The 23,525-nt window shown below is 52.7% G+C and overlaps 1 protein-coding gene across 12 annotated transcripts in view; it reads left to right on the top strand.

Annotated features, from left to right (window-relative positions):
* The window catches only part of DGKK (diacylglycerol kinase kappa), a 213,923-nt gene that overhangs the window by 154,302 nt on the left and 36,096 nt on the right, over nucleotides 1-23,525 (top strand). For all 12 annotated transcript variants that reach the window (XM_030574330.1, XM_030574334.1, XM_030574333.1 and 9 more), the window contains 7 exons: nucleotides 14,186-14,348; nucleotides 16,336-16,444; nucleotides 16,977-17,116; nucleotides 17,692-17,773; nucleotides 19,115-19,206; nucleotides 19,914-20,013; nucleotides 20,373-20,619. In XM_030574330.1, coding sequence (XP_030430190.1) covers nucleotides 14,186-14,348; nucleotides 16,336-16,444; nucleotides 16,977-17,116; nucleotides 17,692-17,773; nucleotides 19,115-19,206; nucleotides 19,914-20,013; nucleotides 20,373-20,619 — 933 coding nt within the window. The remainder of the gene's footprint in view (nucleotides 1-14,185; nucleotides 14,349-16,335; nucleotides 16,445-16,976; nucleotides 17,117-17,691; nucleotides 17,774-19,114; nucleotides 19,207-19,913; nucleotides 20,014-20,372; nucleotides 20,620-23,525) is intronic.

Here is a 23,525-nt window from a genome sequence, read left to right as displayed (position 1 = left end):
CTGAGAAAGAAAACAAAGGAAATTAGCTGTTGCTACCAGCTAATCAAACAACATGCACAAACATCTTAGGACACCAAAAATTCAATCCTGTTTTTAAAAAAGGTACATTTTTTCAAAAATAAAAAAGAAAGAAAATACCTCTGAAACTTAGGCTTTTGCTAGATTTTAAAAGAGCAATTCCAAAAATTAAGCACCCAAAATAGCTTTCTTGGGGGTTCAGTTTGAAGGTTACAAGCAAACAAAAGCATCTGGCGTTAACACAGAGGAGTCCATTAGCCATAAGAAATAAACACAAATAATCCTAATCACATCTTTCTCAACATTCCTGATCTACTTACACATTTGGGAGTTCCAGATAAGGAGTTCTTGGTATGATCTGATGATTTATGATCATACTTGGCTTAAAGCTGCTTACAGCATTGCTGCTCTGTATCTCCGCTCTCCGGAGAACAACAAACAGACAAAGGGAATTTTTTTTTCCAAATTTTAAAAAGTTCTAGCCCTCCCATTGGCTCTTTTTTACATAAGAACATAAGAATGGCTGTACTGGGTCAGATCAAAGGTCCATCTAGCCTAATATCCTGTCTACTGACAGGGGCCAATGTCAGGTGCCCCAGAGGAAGTGAACCTAACAGAGATCAAGTGATCTCTCTCCTGCCATCCATCTCCATCCTCTGACAAACCGAGGCTAGGGACACCCTTCCTTACCCATCCTGGTTAATATCCATTAATGGCCTTAACCTCCATGAATGTATCCAGTTCTCTTTTAAATGCTGTTATAGTTCTAGCTTTCACAACCTCCTTAGGCAAGGAGTTCCACAAGTTAACTGTGCACTGCGTGAAGAAGAACTTCCTTTTATTTGTTTTAAACCTGCTGCCTATTATTTCATTTGGTGACCCCTAATTCTTGTATTATGGGAATAAGTAAATAACTTTTCCTTATTTACTTTCATTTACTACATCACTCATGATTTTATATACCTCTATCATATCCCCCCTTAGACTCCTCTTTTCCAAGCTGAAAAGTCCTAGCCTCTTTAATCTCTCCTCATATGGGACCCTCTCCAAACCCCTAATCGTTTTAGTTGCCCTTTCCTGAACCTTTTCTAATGCCAGTATATCTTTTTTGAGATGAGGAGACCACATCTGTATACAGTATTCAACATGTGGGCGTACCATGGATTTATATAAGGGCAATAAGATATTTTCTCCGTCTTATTCTCTGTCCCATTTTAAATTATTCCTAACATGCTGTTTGCTTTTTTGACTGCCCCTGCGCACTGCATGGACGTCTTCAGAGAACTGTCCACAAAGATTCCAAGATCTTTTTCCTGACTCATTGTAGCTAAATTAGCCCCGATCATATTGTATGTATAGTTGGGGTTATTTTTTCCAATGTGCATTACTTTACATTTATACACATTAAATTTCATTTGCAATTTTGTTGCCCAATCACTGAGTTTTGTGAGATCTTTTTGAAGTTCTTCACAGTTTGCTTTGGTCTTAACGATTTTGAACAGTTTAGTATCATCTGCGAAATTTGCCACTTCACTTTTTACCCCTTTCTCCAGATCATTTATGAATAAGTTGAATAGGATTGGTCCTAGGACTGACCCTTGGGGGACACCACTTGTTACCCCTCTCCATTCTGAGAATTTACCATTTATTCCTACCCTTTGTTCCCTGTCTTTTAACCAGTTCTCAGTCCATGAAAGGACCTTCCCTCTTATCCCATGACAACTTAATTTACGTAAGAGTCTTTAGTGAGGGACCTTGTCAAAGGCTTTCTGGAAATCTAAGTACACTATGTCCACTGGATCCCCCTTGTCCACATGTTTGTTGACCCCTTCAAAGAACTCTAATAGATTAAACACAATTTCCCTTTATAGAAACCGTGTTGACTTTTGCCCAACAATTTATATTGTTCTATGTGTCTAACAATTTTATTCTTTATTATTGTTTCGCCTAATTTGCCCGGTACCGACGTTAGACTTACTGGTCTGTAATTGCCGGGATCACCTCTAGAGCCCTTTTAAAATATTGGTGTTACATTACTTATATTTTAGTCGTTGGGTACAGAGGCCGATTTCAAGGACAGGTGACAAACCCTAGTTAATAGTTCCGCAACTTCACATTTGAGTTCTTTCAGGACTCTTGGGTGAATGTCATATGGTCCTGGTGACTTGTTACTGTTAAATTTACCAGTTAATTCCAAAATCTCCTCTAGTGACAGCTCAATCTGTGACAATTCCTTAGATTTGTCACCAACAAAAGCCAGCTCAAGTTTGGGAATCTCCCTGGGAAGACTGAAGCAAAGAATCCATTTAGTTTCTCCGTAATGACTTCGTTGTCTTTAAGCGCTCCTTTTGTATCTCGATCGTCCAAGGGCCCCACTAGTTGTTCAGCAGCCTTCCTGCTTCTGATGTACTTAAAAATCATTTTGTTATTACTTTTTGAGTTTTTGTTAGCCTTTCTTCAAACTCCTCTTTGGCTTTTCTTATTACATTTTTACACTTAATTAGGTAGTATTTATGTACCTTTCTATTTACCTCACTAGGATTTGACTTCCACTTTTTAAAAGATGCCTTTTTATCTCTTACTGCTTCTTTTACGTAGTTGTTAAGCCACGGTGGCTCTTTTCTAGTTCTTTTACTGTGTTCTTTAATTTGGGGTATACATTGAAGTTGGGCCTCTATTATGGTGTCTTTGAAAAGCGTCCATGCAGCTTACAGTGATTTCACTTTAGTCACTGTACCTTTTAATTTCTGTTTAACTAATCCCCTCATTTTTGCATAGTTCCCCTTTTTGAAATTAAATGCCACAGTGTTAGGCTGTTGAGATGTTCTTCCCACCACAGGGATGTTAAATGTTATTATATTATGGTCACTATTTCCAGGCGGTCCTGTTATAGTTATCTCTTGTACCAGCTCCTGCGCTCCAATCAGGACTAAATTTAGAGTTTCCTCTCCCCTTGTGGGTTCCCATACTAGCTACTCCAAGACGCAGTCATTTAAAGTATCAAGAAATTTTGTGTCTGCATTTCATCCTGAGGTGACATGTTCCGAGTCAATATGGGGATAATTGATATCCCCCACTATTATTGAGTTCTTAATTTTGATAGCCTCTCTAATTTTCCTTAACATTTCATCCTCACTATCATTGTCCTGGTCAGGTGTTTGATAATAGATCCCTAATGTTATATTCTTATTAGAGCATGAAATTACTATCCATAGAGATTTTATGGAACCTATGTCTGAGTTATTGAAGTCCTCAAATCGTGGTTTGAAGATCTCAAGCTGCAGAGAATCCTCCAGCAAGTGACCCGCGCCCCACGCTGCAGAGGAAGGCGAAATACCTCCAGGGCCTTTGCCAATCTGCCCTGGAAGAAAATTCCTTCCCGACCCCAAATATGGCGATCAGTTAAACTCTGAGCATGTGGGCAAGACTCACCAGCCAGCACCCAGGAAAGAATTCTCTGTAGTAACTCAGATTCCACCCCATCTAACATCCCATCACAGACCACTGGGCATATTTACTGCTAATAATCAAAGATCAATTGCCAAATTAATTGCCAAAATTAGGCTATCCCATCATACCATTCCCTCCATAAACTTATCAAACTCCCCTTGGAAGGCTGTTCTAGAACTTCACTCCTCTAATGGTTAGAAACCTTCATCTCATTTCAAGTCTAAACTTCCTAGTAAGTTTATATCCATTTGTTCTTGTGTCCACATTGGTACTAAGCTTAAATAATTCCTCTCTGTCACGGAGTGTGGGGATTCCGGCCCTGCACCCCTCTTCCTGGGACCCACAGTGACTCTCAGCCAGCCAGTAAAACAGAAGGTTTATTGGACAACAGGAACACAGGTTACAGCAGGGCTTGCAGGCACAGTCAGGACCCCTCCACCGAGTCCTTCTGGGCTTTCAGGGTGCTTGGATCCTAGTTAGGATACCCTGAATTCCGCCCACACAGCCACAAGCCCAAACTCAAACTGCCTCCCTCCTGCCACTCCCTTCCTTTGTCCCCTTCCCGGGCAAAGGTGTTGACCTTTCCCCTCCCTTACCTAGCTCAGGTTACAGGCTCTGGCATCGTCCATCCCCTAAAGTCCTCCCCTGCTCTCCCACTCCCCACACAGACAGTCCCTACTGCATCACATCTCTCCCCCCTTCGAGACTGAACTGAGCGGGGTCACTCTGCCCAGTGACCTGGGGAAGTTCAGGGTCCCCTCTCCGGGACAACGCATCCGCTGTCAGGTTGGCACTTCCCTTCACATGGACCACGTCCATGTCATAGTCCTGCAGGAGCAGGCTCCACCTCAGGAGCTTGGCGTTGGCTCCTTTCATCTGGTGCAGCCAGGTCAGGGGAGAGTGGTCGGTGTACACGGTGAAGTGTCGCCCAAAGAGATATGGCTCTAGCTTCTTAAGGGCCCATACCATGGCCAGGCATTCCTTCTCGATGGCAGCGTAGCTTTGTTCCCGGGGTAGCAGCTTCTTACTCAGGTACACGATGGGGTGTCTCTCCCCCTTTTCATCCTCTTGCATTAACACCGCCCCCAGTCCCGTGTCTGAGGCATCGGTGAACACCATAAAGGGTTTGTCAAAATCTGGGTTTGCCAGAACTGGGCCACTAACCAGAGCCTCCTTCAGCGCCCGGAAAGCCTCCTGGTACTGCTCAGTCCAGATCACCTTGTCTGGCTTCCCCTTTTTGCACAGTTCAGTGATGGGGCCGGCTATGGCACTAAAGTGGGGCACAAACCTTCGATAGTACCCCGCCATCCCAATAAAGGCCTGGACCTGCTTTTTGGTTTGGGGGGCAGGCCAGTCTCTGATTACCTCCACCTTGGCTGGTTCCGGCTTCAGGCAGCCGCTCCCCACCCGATGGCCCAGGTAAGATATTTCAGCCATCCCCACCTTGCACTTCTCAGCCTTTACTGTTAACCCAGCCTTTCGGAGTCGGTCCAGGACTTGTTTAACCTGGGACATGTGGTCCTCCCAGGTCTGGCTGAAGACGCAGATGTCGTCAATATACGCCACGGCAAAACTCTCCATCCCCCTCAGTAGCTGATCCACCAGGCGCTGGAAGGTGGCCGGCGCTCCCTTGAGGCCGAAGGGCAGGGTCAGAAACTCATAGAGCCCCAGAGGGGTGATAAAGGCCGATTTCAGCCTGGCATCTGCGTCCAGCGGCACTTGCCAGTAGCCTTTGGTAAGATCCATAGTGGTGAGGTACCGAGCACCTCCCAGCTTGTCTAGGAGCACGTCAGGCCTGGGCATAGGGTAGGCATCAGATACGGTGATGGCATTGAGCTTTCGATAGTCCACACAGAACCGGATTGACCCATCCTTCTTGGGAACCAGCACCACTGGCGAGGCCCAAGGGCTGGAAGACGGCTGGATCACCCCCAAAGCCAGCATGTCCCTGACCTCTCTTTCAAGATCCTGGGCAGTTTTACCAGTGACCCGAAAAGGGGAGCATCTTATAGGGGGATGTGACCCGGTCTCCACCCGGTGGACAGTCAATTTAGTGCGTCCAGGCTGGTTGGAAAACAGCTGTCGGTATAGATGCAGCACCCCTCTGATCTCAGCATGCTGGCCCGGGGTCAGCTGATCAGAGAGGGGAATCGCCTCCACCGGGGAACCCGCTTTGGTCCCAGGGAATAGATCTACTAAGGGGTCATCTCCCTGCCCCTCCCAATGTCCACACACGGCCAACACCACATTCCCCCTGTCATAGTATGGTTTCATCATGTTCACATGGTACACCCGACGGTGATGTGCCCGGTTTGACAGCTCCACCACATAGTTTACCTCATTCAGTTGCTTGATAACCTTGAAGGGCCCTTCCCAGGCGGCCTGGAGTTTGTTTCTCCTCACGGGGATGAGAACCATCACCTGATCTCCGGTGGCGAAGGCACGGGCCCGTGCCGTGCGGTCATACCAGACCTTCTGCCTCCTCTGGGCTCGGGCCAGATTCTCCCTGGCCAGGCCCATGAGCTCGGCCAGTCTTTCCCGGAAGGTCAGGACATACTCCACCACTGACTCTCCCTCGGGAGCGGCCTTCCCCTCCCATTTGTCCCTCATCAGGTCTAGGGGCCCCCTCACCCGCCTTCCATACAACAGTTCGAAAGGTGAAAACCCGGTAGATTCCTGGGGTACCTCCCTGTACGCAAACAGCAGGTGAGGTAAGTACTTGTCCCAATCTTGCGGATGCTGGTTCATAAATGTTTTTAGCATCCTCTTCAGCGTCCCGTTGAACCTTTCTACCAGCCCATTGGACTGGGGGTGATACGCTGAGGCCCAGTTGTGCTGGACCCCACATTTCTGCCATAAGGACCGGAGCAGGGCCGACATGAAGTTGGACCCCTGGTCCGTTAAGACCTCCTTGGGGAACCCCACCCGGCTGAAAATTGTCAGCAGCGCATCTGCCACTGTGTCTGCTTCGATAGAGGACAAGGCCACCGCCTCGGGGTAGCGAGTGGCAAAATCCACCACCACCAGGATGTATTTCTTCCCTGACCGGGTCGTCTTGCTGAGGGGTCCCACTATGTCCATGGCCACCTTCTGGAAAGGTTCTTCTATGATGGGTAAAGGCCTCAAAGCCGCTTTCCCCTTGTCCCGGGCCTTCCCCACTCTCTGGCAGGGGTCACAGGATTGGCAGTACTGTCGGACATGGGTAAAGACCCCAGGCCAGTAAAAGTTCTGTAGCAGCCTCTGCCTGGTGCGTCGGATTCCCTGGTGCCCCGCGAGAGGGATGTCATGGGCCAGGTACAACAGCTTGTGACGGAACTTCTGGGGAACCACCAGCTGCCTCCTGATCCCCCATGACTCTACTTCCCCTGGGGGAGCCCATTCTCGGTACAGGAACCCCTTCTCCCACAGGAACCTCTCCTTGCAACCTCTCCTCATGGTCTGTACCGCACTAAGGTCAGCCCGGTCCCTGTGCTTCCGCAAGGAGGGATCTTTCTGCAACTCGGCCTGGAACTCAGCAGCTGGGACAGGAATGGGGACCGGCTCTTTCTTGCTGGCTGGGTCTGAGGCCGCAGCCTCTCTGACCCGTGCCCCTGGGCGTTCCCCGCTCCCTGAGTTAGGGTCCTGCACCTCAGGTCGAGTACCTTCCCGTTGTCGGGGAGCAGTGCCATTTGCCGACTCTGACTACGAGTCACGACCAGGGCACTCTGGGTGTTACTAGGCCAGTCCTCAAGGTCCCCTCCCATTAACACGTCAGTGGGCAAATATTGGTGTACCCCCACATCCTTGGGGCCCTCCTTGGCCCCCCATTTCAGGTGTACCCTTGCCACAGGTACCTTGAATGGGGTCCCGCCCACGCCCATCAGGGTCAGGTAGGTGTCGGGCACCATCCGATCTGAGGCCACCACCTCGGGCCGGGCCAGCGTCACCTCTGCGCCCGTGTCCCAGTACCCAGTGACCTTCCTCCCATCCACTTCCAGGGAAACAATGCACTCTTTCCGGAGGGGCAGCCCCGCGCCCACCCGGTAAACCAAAAACCCGGAACCTGGAGCATCCACAGGTGGTATGTTGCCAACCCCCCTTTCCTGGGAATGTAGCCCCTCCTCCGATTGGGTTTTTACCCAGTCCACCCTCTGCGGGTTGGGTCTGCTTGGTCTGTCCCTGAGCTTGGGGTACTGGGCCCGTATGTGACCTCGTTGGCCACAGCGATAGCAGCCCATATCTCGTGGGTCCCCTTGAGTGGGTCGGAGGGACCTGCCGCTGGATGTTCCCCTTTTGGGGGGGTTCTCCATAGGACCCCGCTGGGAAGTCCCATGATGACTCTCTCTCTGCGTTGAGGCAGGCCTGCTCCTTCGAGACTCCTCCTTGCCATCCCCTGCCCGACTGTCCACAAATTGGTCGGCCAGCTGGCCTGCATGCTGCGGGTTCTCCGGCTTCTGGTCCATCAACCACAGCCTCAGGTCGGACGGGCACTGCTCGTACAGGTGCTCCAGTATGAATAGGTCAAGCAGGTCCTCTTTAGTTTGGGCCCCAGCTGTCCACTTGCGGGCATACCCCTGCGCCCGGTTGACCAGTTATAGGTATGTGACCTCACGGGTTTTACGCTGGCTCCGGAACTTTTTCCGGTACATCTCAGGAGTCAGCCCAAACTCGCGGAGCAGGGCCTGTTTGAACAGTTCGTAGTCCCCTGCCTCCGCCCCTTTCAGTCGGCTGTACACCTCCACGGCTGTGGAGTCCAGTAAGGGGGTGAGAACTGCGATCCTGTCTGCAGGGTCAACCCTGTGCAGCTCGCAGGCATTCTCAAAGGCCGTCAGGAAGGTATCTATGTCCTCCCCCTCCTTACGCCGGGGCAGCAAGTGCTTATCAAAGCTCTTTGTAGGCTTGGGTCCCCCCTCACTCACCGCAGCCGGGGCCCCACTGCTCCTCAGCTGGGCCAGGTCCAGCTCATGTTTACGCTGTTTCTCCTTCTCCTCCCGCTCATGTTTACGCTGGTTCTCCTTCTCCTCCCACTCACGCTGGCGCTGGTTCTCCTCATGTTTACGCTGGTTCTCCTCATGTTCACGCTGTTTTGCCTTCTCCTCCAGCTCTCGCCTCTTTAACTCGAGCTCTTCCCGTCTCAGCTCCCTTTCATATTCCAGCCGCCTCCGCTCCACGGATGCCGAGCGTTGCCGGGAGGATCCCCTGCTGGGGGGTGAGCCTCGCCGTGAGGCTCCCCTGCTGGCCGGGGGTGTCACGGTGCCCTCGGTATACACTAGGCTCCTCCCCGCCGTTCCCCTACGCCTAGGAAGGGGGGGTCTCGGGAAGCCCTCATCCGCCGGCTGACCACTCCCAGTGGGGACAGACACTGGTGCCTGCGCTGCATCTGCTCGGCTGCTTCCCTCAGAGACAGGGCTCCGTTCATTCATACGGTCTCCCTGCTCCAGCTGGGCAATCAGCTGGTCCTTGGTGAGCCTCCCCGGGCGCAACCCCCTCTGCTTGCACAGCTCTAGCAGGTCGCACAAGCGCCGCTTGGCATACATCTTCCTGCTGGCCACTCGCAGGCCGGGGTGCTCGCCGCTCCCCACGGTTTCCAGGGGGACCCCTAGTGCACCAGCCCTTCTTGAGGTCACCACCTCTCTGCCAGGGTCAAGCTGCAGACTCCTCCGCCCCTGGGACTGCTCGCTGCAATCCCCCGGGGGACCCTGTTACTGCAAAGTCCTTCTCACTGGGCACACACTCCCAGGGGTTAATCACCCCTTCGTTTTACTGCTCCCCAGTCACTTACTGCAGGAAGCGCCGTCCACGGGGTGCAGTATCTCCCGCCGCTGCCACCAGTTGTCACGGAGTGTGGGGATTCTGGCCCTGCACCCCTCTTCCTGGGACCCACAGTGACTCTCAGCCAGCCAGTAAAACAGAAGGTTTATTGGACAACAGGAACACAGGTTACAGCAGGGCTTGCAGGCACAGTCAGGACCCCTCCACCGAGTCCTTCTGGGCTTTCAGGGTGCTTGGATCCTAGCTAGGATACCCTGAATTCCGCCCACACAGCCCCAAGCCCAAACTCAAACTGCCTCCCTCCTGCCACTCCCTTCCTTTGTCCCCTTCCCGGGCAAAGGTGTTGACCTTTCCCCTCCCTTACCTAGCTCAGGTTACAGGCTCTGGCATCGTCCATCCCCTAAAGTCCTCCCCTGCTCTCCCACTCCCCACACAGACAGTCCCTACTGCATCACACTCTCCCTCTGTAATATTTATCCCTCTGATATATTTATAAAAAGCAATCATACCTTCCCTCAGCCTTCTTTTGGTTAGGCTAAACAAGCCAAGCTCTTTGAGTCTTCTTTCATAAGGCAGGTTTTCCATTCCTAGGATCATCCTTGTAGCCCTTCTCTATACCTGTTGCAGTTTGAGTTCATCCTTCTTAAACATCAGAGACCAGAACTGCACACAGTATTCCAGATGAGGTCTCACCAGTGCCTTGTATAACGGTACTAACACCTCCTTATCTTTGCTGGAAATACCTCGCCTAATGCATCCTAAAACCGCATTAGATTTTTTAACGGCCATATCACATTGGCGGCTCATAGTCATCCTGTGATCAACCAATACTCCGAGGTCCTTCTCCTCCTCTGTTACTTCCAACTGATGTGTCCCCAATTTATAACTAAAATTCTTGTTATTAATCCCTAAATGCATTTTTCACTATTAAATTTCATCTTGTTACTATTACTCCAGTTTACAAGGTCATCCAGATCTTCCTGTATGATATCCCGGTCCTTCTCTGTGTTAGCAATACCTCCCAGCTTTGTGTCATCCGCAAACTTTATTAGCACATTCCCACTTTTTTTGCCAAGGTCAGTAATAAAATGGTTAAATAAGATTGGTCCCACAACCGATCCCGGAGAAACTCCACTAGTAACCTGCTTCCATCCTGACAGTTCACCTTTCAGTACAACCTGTTGTAGTCTCCCCTTTAACCAGTTCCTTATCCACCTTTCAATTTTCAGATTGATCCCCATCTTTTCCAATTTAGCTAATAATTCCCCATGTGGTACCGTATCTAATGCCTTACTGAAATCGAGATAAATTAGATCCACCGCATTTCCTTTGTCTAAAAAATCTGTTACCTTCTCAAAGAAGGTGATCAGGTTGGTTTGGCACGATCTACCTTTTGTAAAACCATGTTGTTGTATTTTGTCCCAATTACCATTGACCTCAATGTCCTTAACTACTTTCTCCTTCAAAATTTTTTCCAAGACCTTACATATTACAGATGTCAAACTAACAGGCCTATAGTTACTCAAATCACCTTTTTTCCCTTTCTTAAAAATAGGAACTATGTTAGCAATTCTCCAGTCGTACAGTACAACCCCTGAATTTACTGATTCATTAAAAATTCTTGCTAATGGGCTTGCAATTTCATGTGCCAGTTCCTTTAATATTCTTGGATGAAGATTATCTGGGCCCTCCAATTTTGTCCCATTTAGCTGTTCGAATTTGGCTTCTACCTCGGATGTTGTAATATCTACCTCCATATCCTCATTCCCATTTGTCATCCTACCATTATCCCTAAGCTCCTCTTTAGCCTCATTAAAGACTGAGGCAAAGTATTTGTTTAGATATTGGGCTATGCCAAGATTATCCTTAACCTCTATTCCATCCTCAGTGTTTAGCGGTCCCCTTCTTCTTTCTTTGTTTTCTTCTTATTTATATAGCTATAGAACCTTTTACTATTGGTTTTAATTCCATTTGCAAGGTCCAACTCTACATGGCTTTTGGCCTTTCTCACTTTATCCCTACATGTTCTGACCTCAATAAAGTAGCTTTCCTTGCTAATCCCTCCCATCTTCCACTCCTTGTAGGCTTTCTGCTTTTTCTTAATCACCTCTCTGAGATGTTTGCTCATCCAGCTTGGTCTACAACTCCTGCCTATGAATTTTTTCTGCTTTCTTGGGATGCAGGCTTCTGATAGTTTCTGCAACTTTGACTTGAAGTAATTCCAGGCCTCCCCCACCTTTAGATCCACAAGTTCTTCAGTCCAATCCACTTCCCTAACTAATTTCCTTAATTCTTTAAAGTTAGCCCTCTAGAAGTCAAAAACCCTAGTCCCAGATCTATTTTTGTTTTATCCTTCCATCTAGTTTGAACTGAATTAGCTCATGATCACTCGAACCAAGGTTGTCCCCTACAACCATTTCTTCTAGGAGGTCCTTACTACTCACCAAAACCAAATCTAAAATGTCATCCCCTCTTGTTGCTTCTTCGACTACCTGGTGAAGAAATCCATCAGCTATCACTTCCAGAAAAATCTGAGCCCTATTATTATTACTAGCACTTGTTCTCCAGACTATATCTGGGAAGTTAAAGTCTCCCATGATCATACAATTCCCATTAGTGTTTACTTCATTAAAAACATTAAAGAGGTCTCTATCCATATCCAAATTGGATCCCAGCGGTCTGTATCACACCCCAAGCACTGTCTGAGGGGAGGCTCTAGTAGCTTTCTTTCCCAATGTGATTTTTGCCTAGACAGACTCTGTCTTATCCATTCCATCACTTCTTATTTATTTACAGTTAACCTCATCATTGATATACAATGCTACTCCACCACCTTTGCCTTTATTTCTGTCTTTCCTAAACAGCACATAGCCTTCAATACTTGTACTCCAGTCATGACTACTATTCCACTATGTTTCTGTTATCCCTATAATATCTGGTTTCACTTCCTGTACCAGTAGCTCTAGTTTCTCCATTTTGTTACCTAGGCTCCTCGCATTAGTGTACAAACATCTTAATTTTTGCCATTTGGCTTCACTGACATTCTTTACCCGGTTAGGCACAGACATTCTACAACCAGTATCACCTATTAGACTGATATCTACACTACCCTTCCTCCTTATGTCCATTCTTCTGCCCACGGCTGTATCCTCTCTTACTTTTTCTTCTTCCCTCTCAATGTTAAAATCTGGCATGGAGATTACCTGGACAACTCCCAACCATCTCCCCCAGATTCCTAGTTTAAAGCTCTCTTAATCAGTTGTGCTAGCCTCCATCCTAGACATCTATTTCCCTCCTTACTCAGGTGAAGTCCATCCCGAGAGAACAGTCCTTTGTCCATGCATGCTTCCCAGTGGCCGTACATCCCAAAGCCCTCCTTATAGCACCACTGCCTGAGCCATCTGTTGATCGCCATAATCTTGTCACACCTTTGTTGCCCTTCTCTGGGCACAGGCAGAATCCCACTGAAGGTCACTTGAGCCTTGATTTCCTTAAGCGTCTTCCTCAGTCTGGCATAGTCTCCCTTGATACATTACAGTGAGACTCTAGCTGTATCATTTGTTCCCACATGAAGGACAATCAGCGGATTCTTTCCTGCTCCCGTTAGGATCCTCTTCAGCCTCAGGTCCACATCCCGTATCTTAGCACCCAGCAGACAGCACACCCTTCTGTTCTCTGGATCAGCCCTATATAGGGCTGTCTATTCTTCTCAGTAAGGAGTCCCCAATCACGTAGACCTGCCTTTTCCTGGTGACAGTGTGATTCTCCGGTCTATCCCCTATTCCCTCTGGCTGCAAGTCCTCGAGAGATCCGCAACCTTTACACTAGGCAGGCAAGTCACCAATCAGGTTCTTCCGCTCAGGTGCCCACTCCTTTTCTTTTACCTGTGGGCTTCTTAATCCTTTACAGGTAAAACAAGTAGAGAACAGCTACTAAGAGGAATTTTGTAGCTAACTGGCTGTCTGGATGTCCATAAAAGGGAACTACCCCTCCCTTCGTTTATCACAATGCCCTTCCTGAACAGGGATGCTTCCTGAATCAGACCTAAGGGCCAAGCATGCATGTATTGCCAGGGCCAGACCTCAATAAGGTGGCAGTGTATCTGGGGAAGAACATGGAGTACACCCAAGCGTGGAATAAGTGTCTGTTCAGAAGGGGTGCAGATCCTACTTCCATTAGAGTCAGTGGCAACAAGATCAGCCCCAGAATGCACTAGGAGAGAATTTAACAGCAGTGGTCTGTGTGTCTCCATTTCTGTGGCACTTCTTCCCATAGTATCCGGATGTCACATATGTCGAGGGTTAACATAGGTTTCCCCATATGGTTCATCTCCAGCTCCGTCCCAGGCACTGCTGCTATGGCGTCAATCTCCCTTCCCGTCCATTGTCGTTAGTACACTGGGGCAGCAGCCAGTGGCTCCCCTCCAAATGAGATCCGAGCTCTGTTGTGTTGGGCACTGCATTCACGCAGACCCTGCACAGCTGTAAAGAGTGGGTGGGGCCATGCTGCACATGGGAGCTGCTTTTCTCTATTGAGTCTGGGGCCGGAGACTTTGGTTGTGACTCTCCCCAAGCCCATTATTAGTAGCATTCGTTGTGGGATTATTAGTAGTATTCATTGTGTACATTCCTGCATGTCATGTGGGGCTGAGGCTGGGAATCTGCCAGGTACTTCAGCCAAAATCTCCCCGAGCCGATGGCCTGAAAGGCCAAGTGAAGGCACTCCTCTACACTCCCTTCCTCTTGGCCTATTGCAAAGCAGCTCTCTGTAGTACTTCCCTGGCCCCCATTGCCAGGCTCTGAGCCCCTCACAGTCTCTATCCTCATACCCTCTGGGGCAGGGTAGTGCTGTTGTCCCCATTGCACAGGTGGGACAGGGTTACATAGGTAGTTGGTAGTGGAGCAGGGATTTGGACCCAAGCCCCAGGCTATTGCACTGCTCACTGGGGCACTCGGCTTTTCCCCAGGCTTCTGGAAGGCCACCTGCCCCTCGTCCTGCTCCAGTCCTCTGCTGGCCTTCGTCAACTCCAAGAGTGGTGACAACCAGGGTGTGAAGTTCCTGCGCAAGTTCAAGCAGTTCCTCAACCCGGCGCAAGTCTTCGACCTGATGAACGGGGGCCCTCACCTTGGGTAAGTGACAGAGCTCTCTGTCGCCCGGCCCCCTCCTTGTACTCATGCCAATGGCTCCCCCTGCCACCTGCTGCCATACGACCCCTTCCCTGTGCTTGCACCCATGGCGCCCTCTGCCGCCCGGCCCACTCCCTGCACTCGCGCCCACGGCGCCCCCTGCTACCTGGCCCCCTCCCTGCGCTTGCGCCCATGGGACCCCCTGCCGCCCAGCCCACTCCCTGTGCTCATGCCCATGGTGCCCGCTGCCATCCAGCCCACTCCACATGCCCTCTGCTTCCCAGCGATGTCCCCTGCCACCCAGCCAATTTCCTGCACTCACGCCCACAGCTCCCCCGCCTCCCAACCCCCTCCCTGTGCTTGTGCCCACAGCGCCCCCTGCTGCCCAGCCCACTCCGTGCTCATGCCCATGGCGGCCCCAGTTGCCTGGCCCACTCCCTGCACTCATGCCCACAGTGTCCGCTGCCGCCCAGCCCACTCCACATGCCCCATGCTTCCCAACAATGTCCCCTGCCACCCAGTCAATTTCCTGCACTCACACCCAAAGCCCCCCCACCTCCTGACCCCCTCCCTGCGCTTATGCCCAGGGCGTCCCCGGCTGCCTGACCCCCCTCCCTGCGCTCATACCCACAGGGCCCCCTGCAGCTCTGCACCTTCTGTTTGCTCATGCCACAGCACCCCCTGCAGCCCGGTCCCCTCTGTGCGCATGCATCGGCGCAGCCCCCTGGAGCCTGGCCCCCTCCACGCACTTGCACCCACAGCACCCCCTGCAGCCCAGCCCCCTCCCTGCACTCATGCCCACACGGCACCCTGAAGTCCAGCCCCCTCCCTGTGCTTGCACCTGCAGTGTCTCCTGCAGCCTGACCCCCTCCACGCACTCACACCAGCAGTGCCAGGCCTCACACCCCATGAGACGGTGCGTCCCTTCCCTTCCTTCCTTCTTTGAGCTATCTGGGGGCCAGGGAAAACAAGGAAGTTGCTCAGATCCTAGAGACACATGACTCCATCCACCCAGCCAGGCACACCCCATATGTCCCCGTAGCTGGGAGGGCCTCGTAAAGATGAGCCAAATAGAAATCTCAGCAGTTTCCACCTACTCTGTAAGGGGCTGAACTGGGACTCCAGCCCTTAATGCTCTGAACTAGATGAGCATGGGCTGTTTGGATTGGGTATACTATGTTGCTCTCAGCCCAGCTCCAGCCTGAGCCCAAGCACCTATCCTGCAATTTTATATCCCCTCACGTCTAGCCCTGTGTCACAGAGTGTAGGGGAGCCAGGGCCCTGTATCCCCCCCCACTTCCTGCGATTCACTGTGACTCTCAGCCAGTCAGTAAAACAGAAGGTTTATTAGACGACAGGAACACAGTCCAAAACAGAGCTTGTAGGTACAGACAACAGGACCCCCGGCTCAGTCACGTCCATCTTGGGGCACAGGGAGCCCAGACCCCGGTGCTGGGCCTCCCTCCTTTTTCCCAGCCAGCTCCAAACTGAAACCTCCTCCAGCCCCTCCTCTGACCTTTGTCTCTTTCCTGGGCAAGAAGGCGACCTGATCTCCTTGTTCTCCAACACCTTCAGTTGGTGCCTTAAGGGGAGGGGCCCAGGCCATCAGTTGCCAGGAGACAGGGTGTCAGCCATTATCTGTGCAGACAGCATCACACTGGCCCTCTAGGGCTCTGCAACAAGCACACACCCTTATCCCACCACCTAGATACTTAAGAAATGCATAGGGGAAACTGAGGCACTCACACAATATTCAGAGAAAACATTAAGAACATTCCCACTTTGTCACACTCTGTAAGCCTGAGTCAACTGACCTGGGCCAGCCATGTATCTAGACGTACCACTGACTGTTACTCCTGCTTGAGTGAGCTCTGCTGTCCCTCAGGGGGAGGGAAAAGGCCAGGGCCTTCTTTGGAGGAAGCTGAGCTAAGGCAGTGTCTGGGACCCCTTTTAGCCCTGACTCCTCTCCTCTCCGTGTGTCTCATGCCAGCCTGCGGCTCTTCCAGAAGTTCTCCACCTTCCGGATCCTGGTCTGTGGGGGAGATGGCAGCGTGGGCTGGGTCCTCTCCGAAATCGATGCGCTGGGATTGCACAAGCAAGTGAGGAGGAGTCTGTCTGTCTGCTGCCTCTCCCGTCTCCCTGTCTTTGAGGGATGCCCCCGCCCCCACTGCCCCTTGGGCCTTGGCAGTAGTGAAAAGCTGGCTCAGGGCGTGTGTTAAGCCTTGATAGCCAGGAGCCACATTTCCAGAACCATCACACAGTGGCAGCACTGGTGGGTCTGGCATGGGCTAGGTGTGTGTCACCAGGGCCAGACATGTGCAGGTGCTGAATGTGCTCTCGGCTTGTTTCGATAGCTGCCTGCAGTGCATGCCAGCAACGTCCTAAAATGCCAGCTGTGCCCATTGCTAGGACACCCCCAGTGACCTCCCCTTCTGAGTGTCGCTGATACTAATCAGAGTCTGACCTGAGATCCTGCCCACACCCATCAGAGAGATCCCCAGGGTGTGGAGGGGATCCTGCATGTACCAAAGGATGGGTCCATTGGATGCAGCACCCCACGCCTATTGGTTTTGGCTGGGCTCCCAGATCGAGGGCTGCCCCTTGCTCACAATTCTTTCCTTACCGTGGCAGTGTCAGCTTGGTGTCCTGCCGCTGGGGACAGGCAATGACCTGGCGCGGGTGCTGGGCTGGGGCAGTCTCTGTGACGACGATACCCAGCTGCTGCAGGTCCTGGAGAAGCTGGAGCGGGCCAGCACCAAGATGCTGGACAGGTGAGCAGGGACATGACTGTGAGCTGAGCAGACTTCACTCCTCCCCTGGGCCAGGAAGGGGGCTTCCCTCTCGGGATCCCGAATGGGGAAGAGAACCAGCTCAGTCCAGATGAGCGCTCCCTGGGAAGGACTCTGAGGCTGGGCATCAGCTCAAGTCTGCCATCATGCGCCTGCATTTCCAGCCACATCTCCCAGGCAGCAGGTTGTCCCATAGCCACCTACTGCAGGGTGTCTTCCTCTGTGCCTGGCCGCTCTCGGAGACTGGTTTGTCCGGGCTGCCAGTCCCTTCCCCATTCCTTCCGGACACCAGGGCCTGACCAGGACTGAGACGAGAGCCACCTCCCTTGCCCCTGACTTGCTGTTGCCATATCCTGTTGTCCTCGCTTTTTCAAGCCCCTCTCTGTGCCCTATGGGGAAGGCCCATCTCCCTGCAGGTTCCTGCCTCACTATGGCCCAGTGCCTGCCTTCATCTCAAAGGGGCCACCCTGGGTTTCCGGGCAGGGCTGGATGCCAGGCCATAGCTTGGCAAAGGCTTGGCCCCGGCAACAAGCATCTTGTCTTTGCCTTCCCCCGAGGTGGAGCGTCCTGACCTATGAGGCGCCCAAGCAGTCGCCCCCTGCCATCAAAGAGGAGGAGAATGGGGATTCCTGCATCCAGGTACAGCTTCTCTGTTGCCTATCCAGCGTGGCGGGTGGGGCCTGAAGTGGCAGCATGGTCCAGATGGGCTGGGGGCATGGGACATGGGACATCAGCTCCTGAGTTCAGACCCCTACCTATGCATATTTGCTACCTGAGCATGGGAATGGAGGGGGAAACTGCTTGCACCTGGCCAGCACCTAGGGCCTCCGGTAACTGGAGGGGAGAGGCTGCCGCACTGAAAGCTTCAGGGAAACCAGGATTTCTGACCTGGGTGAAATGAGTTCAGCAGTTCTCAGCCTGAAGCCAGAGTGTCAATGTTTTCCTGCTCAGCCCAGCATGCAGCCTGCCCTCGGTGAAGGGGAAACAATTAACTGAAACAAGCCAGGAAAAAGTTGCTGGGCAGGGTGTAAGCTCCGGTTGCATGGGGATTGTCTACCTAGGATGGAAGCTAAAAGGGCCTGGTGGGGCTTACAGAGGCCTGCTACTGCTGCTGAGTGGCCAGGCTGCCTCTGTGGCACAGTCTATGCAGGGGGTGGTGGCAAGAGAGACAATGTTTCCTAGTGGATAGAGCACTGCACTGGGAGTCAGCAGACCTGAGTTCAATTCCTGTCTCTGGCTGCTTCCCCTCTCTGCGCCTTGATTTCCCTTCTACCCATCTGGTCTCTGTAGCCTGTCAGTTCTTCAGACAATCCGGTGCTGGAATCTGTGCAGCACCATGCATGTAGCATGAGCACAGGGTCTGATTTCCAAGCACTTCCTTGCCTTTTGTTTGCAGTAGGCTGTGGGCATTCAGTGCTGCCACTGCCCCAAGGGTGTGTGGGAACAAACCCAGGGTTTGTAATCACACACTAGAGCATGCACCCTGATCCTCTACCTGCCCCACCTGAGGAGCTCTAAGCATTTCACAATCTTCAAAGCAATGAAGCTTCACCATCCCACCATGCATGAAGCTGCACCCCAAAAAGGAGTCATCGGAAATCCAGGCTATCCACACCCCACTTAGCCCCGTTGCAGGGGAGCTGGCCTTTGGTGCACTTCTGAACAGAACACACAAGAGGAAATGATGGATCGGCAGGTTCCAGGTGTCCCCAGGCATGCAGAGAATCAGAGTGGAGCAGGATAGGGAAACTGAGGCACAGGGTGGGGCCATGACTTGCTCAGGGTCACACAGCGAGCCGGGGGTACAGCCTGACTCCCAGTCTGGGGCTTTAGGCACTGAGCACTGCTCCCCCACTGCTGCAGGGGCTTGCTCATCCCTGCAGTCTTCTAGCGTAGCTGGCCCAGGAGGATCCAGAGAGGGCACCGGGAGTACTGCTGCTGTTGCTCAGGAAGGGCCCTTATTCCCTCCATGTCCCACAGGCCCAGATCTCTCACTACGCTGACTCTGTGGCCTTCCACCTGGCCAAGATCCTGGAATCTGACAAGCACTCGGTTGTGATTTCTTCTGCAAAGTAAGGGGGCACAGACAGCAGCAGGCCAAGCTTCTCCCACCCTGCTGACCTGCCGGAGCTCAGTCTGGTGGGCTTCCTCCGAGGGTTATGAGGGAGCTGGGGGTCTCTGGCCCATCCCATCCTTGGCCTCTGCTGGCAGTGCCAATGGGGCAGAACCGTGCCAATGAGGGGGTGATTCTGTGACGTGGTTGGTGGGGCCCAGATCTTCATAGGTCTTGAAATCAGTGTGAGTGAGGTTCCGAGTACCTCTGAGGATCTGGGCCAGGGAACTTGGATTGAGGCCCCCAGATCACTGCACACAGGGCTCCAAGTAGCCTTCAGCCACTAGTGCCTTTGGCTCCATGCTGGGCCCAAATGGTGAAGGGCATCACAGCCCATCCCTCTGAGCCATGTAATCCCAGACAGCTGCAGTTTGCATCAGCAAGAGGCACGTTCCGGAGGCCCTGCCAGAGTGCCATCGGCTGCCTGGCCGTGGGTGATGTCAGGGCGCTGGGCTCTCACCAGCACCAAATGCTGCTGTGCTCGCTGCAGGTGGTACAGCTTGGCCTGGAGGTGGGGGCCTTCCTCGTGGGACTGGAGAGCGTCCTTTGCTGGCTAATGGAGGAGCAGCATTCCAGGGGCATTGTGCCAGGCTCTGTAGGGAGGGGTGTGGGAAGGAGCCCCTGTCTCACCCGGGCTCTGCCCCCGGATGCTGCTCTCTCTGACAGGTTCCTATGCGGAACGGTGAACAGCTTTGTGACTGAGGTTGGCAAGGCCTATGAGAGGGCCATCGAGAACAAGCAGGAGGCTGACACCATGGCTAGGAAGGTAAGTCCTGGCAGGGCACTGCCTGACGGAGATGCGTATTGTGCCACTAGTGCCCCCCTGTGGCAGACAGTCAGTTTTGCAGGCAGCTGCAGTCTTGGCAATTGCTGGATTTAAGCCTTTGGATTCTCCATAAGGTTCGCAGCATGGATTAACCCATTGCCTGGGACCACCTCAGAATGCACTGCCACAGAGAGGATGTTCCCATCAGCCATGCCATGGAGCAGCAGCCGTGTGCTGTGCCATGCAGGCTGTGTGACCCCCCAACAACCGCCCCGGGACCAGCCCACGGCTGCATGCCAGCGAACGCCCCAGCCTCACCGTGGTTCATGCCCCCAGTATGACTAGCTTCTCTCTTGCAGTGTGCAATGCTGAATGAGAAGCTGGACTCCCTGGTGCGGGAGCTGAATGATGAATCACAGGCAATTGTTGTCCCTGAAGGGAGCACGCACACTGCCCCACCTGGCCCCGAGGCCAAGGATAGTAGTAGAGGGGGCAGCTTCAACCCGAGCCCTGTGCCCAGGATCTTCAAATCCAAGGAGCAGCTAATGCTGAGGGCCAACAGCCTCAAGAAGGCCCTGCGGCAGATCATTGAGCAGGCAGAGAAAGGTAAGGAGCCTGGGCAAGACAGGAAGGGACCACAGTGTTGGGGGTCAGCCAGACCCAAGGCCTCTGCAAGGTCACTGGCCTTGCCGATCCATTTCACATTCCATGGCTGGCTCTCTTCTGTGACAGGCTGTGCTGGGAGGATCAGTCCTCTGCTGTCATAAAGACACTACCAGCTGCAAGGCTCAGTACTTTATCAGCTCCTTGCTGGCCTCCAGGGCAGCGGGAATGCCAGCGGCCACGGACCCAGTGTCCAGGCAGGGTACAGAGACCTCCCTCCAGGCACCTGCTGACCCCTAAGAGGTACATTGACTAGCAGCATGGCCCAGTGCGTAGATCCAGGGGCTGGGAGCCATGTGCCAGTCCTGATCCTGCTGGTAACCTGGGCAAGGCAAGGCAAGGCCCCCATTTGTCACTGATTCTGAGTCCTTTCATTCTGAGGAGCCCAGCTGGAGAGACCCAGGACCTGCCTCACCATGATGCTAGGTTCACCTGAAGGAAGTTCTTCAAGTGCTAGCTCATGTTGATTCCATTCTAGGTGTGCGCGCCCACATGCGCGGTTGTTGGAGATTTTGCCTTAGCGGAACCCGTAGGGCCAGCTGTGTCACCCCATTAGTGCCATGCTCATGCTGCAGTATATCAGGTACCGCCAACCTTACGCCTACTCCGTTCCTTTTTACCGCCCGTGGTGGTCAGTCAAGCGCCTTTCTTGCTTAGCAAGAGTTATTGGTTTCTCCTTTTGAACTTTGGGCCTTAGTGCCTGTGTACATAGTTTGCATATAGTAGTGTTAAGTATTTATTAAGTGTTAGTTAGTAATTAGGATCCCAGTGGGGACTTTGCGCCAGGTGGGGCATGCCCTGGTCTCCTAGGTTTAAGCCCTGCTTGGACTGCAGCAGGTCTATGTCTGTGAGTGACCCCCATAGCAGCTGCCTTAAGTGCTTGGGGGAGTCACATGTTAAGAAGTGGTGCTGGATCTGCAAAAGCTTTCTGCCCCGCACCCAGAAACAGCGGGATATCCGCCTCAGGACTCTCCAGATGGAGTCTACCCTCCGCCTGGCTTCTGGGCTGTTCAGGCAGGTCTCACAGAGCGCCTCAGCCTCTGTGCAGAGCACACCACCAACACCCACTTCTCCCAGCACCGTTCGCCATCACCGGTGCCGAAGAAGAAGGCTAAAAAGCGCTCCCTGACACCAAGCAAGAAGGCCCAGGGGTCACCTACCAAAGGACCCAGACTTGCCTGCCAGGCTACTCTGGAGCCATGCGATCGTGCCTCCCCGGTTGTGGCTCCCAGCCCCCTTAAAGGTCTGCCACCGTATCCTGGGAGTGGTATGGAACCCATACCCCTGCCTGCACCGTCGTCATCCCAGGCTCCCCAGGCGCAGAGAGAGCACAGATCTCCACCTGCTCTGATGATGACCCTGGTGCTGCAAGACCCGGCTAAGGCTCCCCAAGAGGGCAAGCTCACCGTTAAGACCCCTCAGGGGACAAGGAAACACCGCCAGTTGCCAGACAGAAGACGTTGATCTTCTCTGCTATGTCAGAGAATCCATGGGCAGGTCCCAGTTGCATTGTCGGCCACCCAGGCTGGCATCCAGATCCCCTCAGTGCTACTCAGTGGCATGGGGTCGACACTCCCCCTACTTTTCCCGGCACCACTCACTCTCTCGCTGGTCATCCTTCAGGTGTTGATTCTGATCACCATCACGGTGGGAACATTCCCTGTCTTGGCATTGGTCTCCCTGGCACCAGTACCGCTCTCCCCAGTACAGTCACTGGTCAGTTACACCAGGTCAGTGGTCACCAGTAGTCACGACCAGTAAACAAATGCAGGCGTTAATGGCTCCTCCCTGACAGAAGGCCAGTTCAGCCCATCACCCAGGTCCCACTGGCATGATTGGGCATTGGAATTCGCTCCCTTGTCTGCGGCACCGCAGAAGCAGCATGGCCAGTGGCCAACGTAATGGCTGTATTGGAGTGTGTGGGGCATACCGGTTGTGATGATGCCCCCTTCGCAACACTCCTTGGTGGCCGTGTCGGAGCATCGGTCGGCAGCCCCACCAGCACCACACCAGGTACTGGAAGCCCATTCTGAGGTCGGGGTGGAGGAACCTGTGCCCACCCCTAAGCCTCCTTCTCCAACTGTGGTCAAGACCCCAGAACCTCCATCAGTGGTCTAGTCTCCCTCCTTATCCCTGGATGAGGGGGTTGTGGGACCTTCCAGAGCTAGCCCACCAGATGACTTCAGGGAGCGTCAAGCCCTACTCTGGCGTGTGGCCAAGAACTTGGGGCTTGGGGTGCAGGAGAGGGCGGAATAGGAGGGGACACCTTCTTCAATGTCCTCTTGGCCTCTGCGCTCACCCGCGTCGCTCTGCCCTTACATGACAGCGTCCTCAAGATTGCCAAGACCCTGTGGCACATCCCCTCCTCCATCCCTGCCACCTTGAAATGGGCAGAGAAATAGTACTTTGTGCTGGCCAAACGGTTCAAATACCTTTATATCCACCCACCTCGGCTTGCTAGTTGTGTCTGTGGCCAGTGAGAAGGACAAAGAGGTCCCCACCTCCTCGACCCCCAAAAACAAAGAGGCCAAAAATCTCGATTTTTTGGGGGAGAAAAATTTATTCAGCCCCCAGCCTGCAATTCTCGGTGGTAAACCATCAGGTCCTGCTGGGCTGGTACAGTTCTGGGATAGTCTTAAGAAGTTCCAGGAATCCCTCCCTCAGGGTCTGGCTGAGGAGTTGGGCATGTTGGTGGAGGAGGGCACGGTGGTGGCCAGATGTTCGCTGCAGAAGGCATAGGATGCAGTGGATTCAGCGGCAAGGGTGGTCACATCGGCAGTGGTCATGTGATGTAGTTCCTGGCTCCAGACTGCATGCCTCCATCCAGGACCTCCCTTTTGACTGAGCTG

The sequence above is a fragment of the Gopherus evgoodei genome, chromosome 9 (assembly GCF_007399415.2).
Source record: "Gopherus evgoodei ecotype Sinaloan lineage chromosome 9, rGopEvg1_v1.p, whole genome shotgun sequence".
Taxonomy (NCBI): domain Eukaryota; kingdom Metazoa; phylum Chordata; order Testudines; family Testudinidae; genus Gopherus; species Gopherus evgoodei.
Note: the sequence above shows the minus strand (reverse complement) of the source record. Positions and strands in the feature narration are given on the sequence as shown.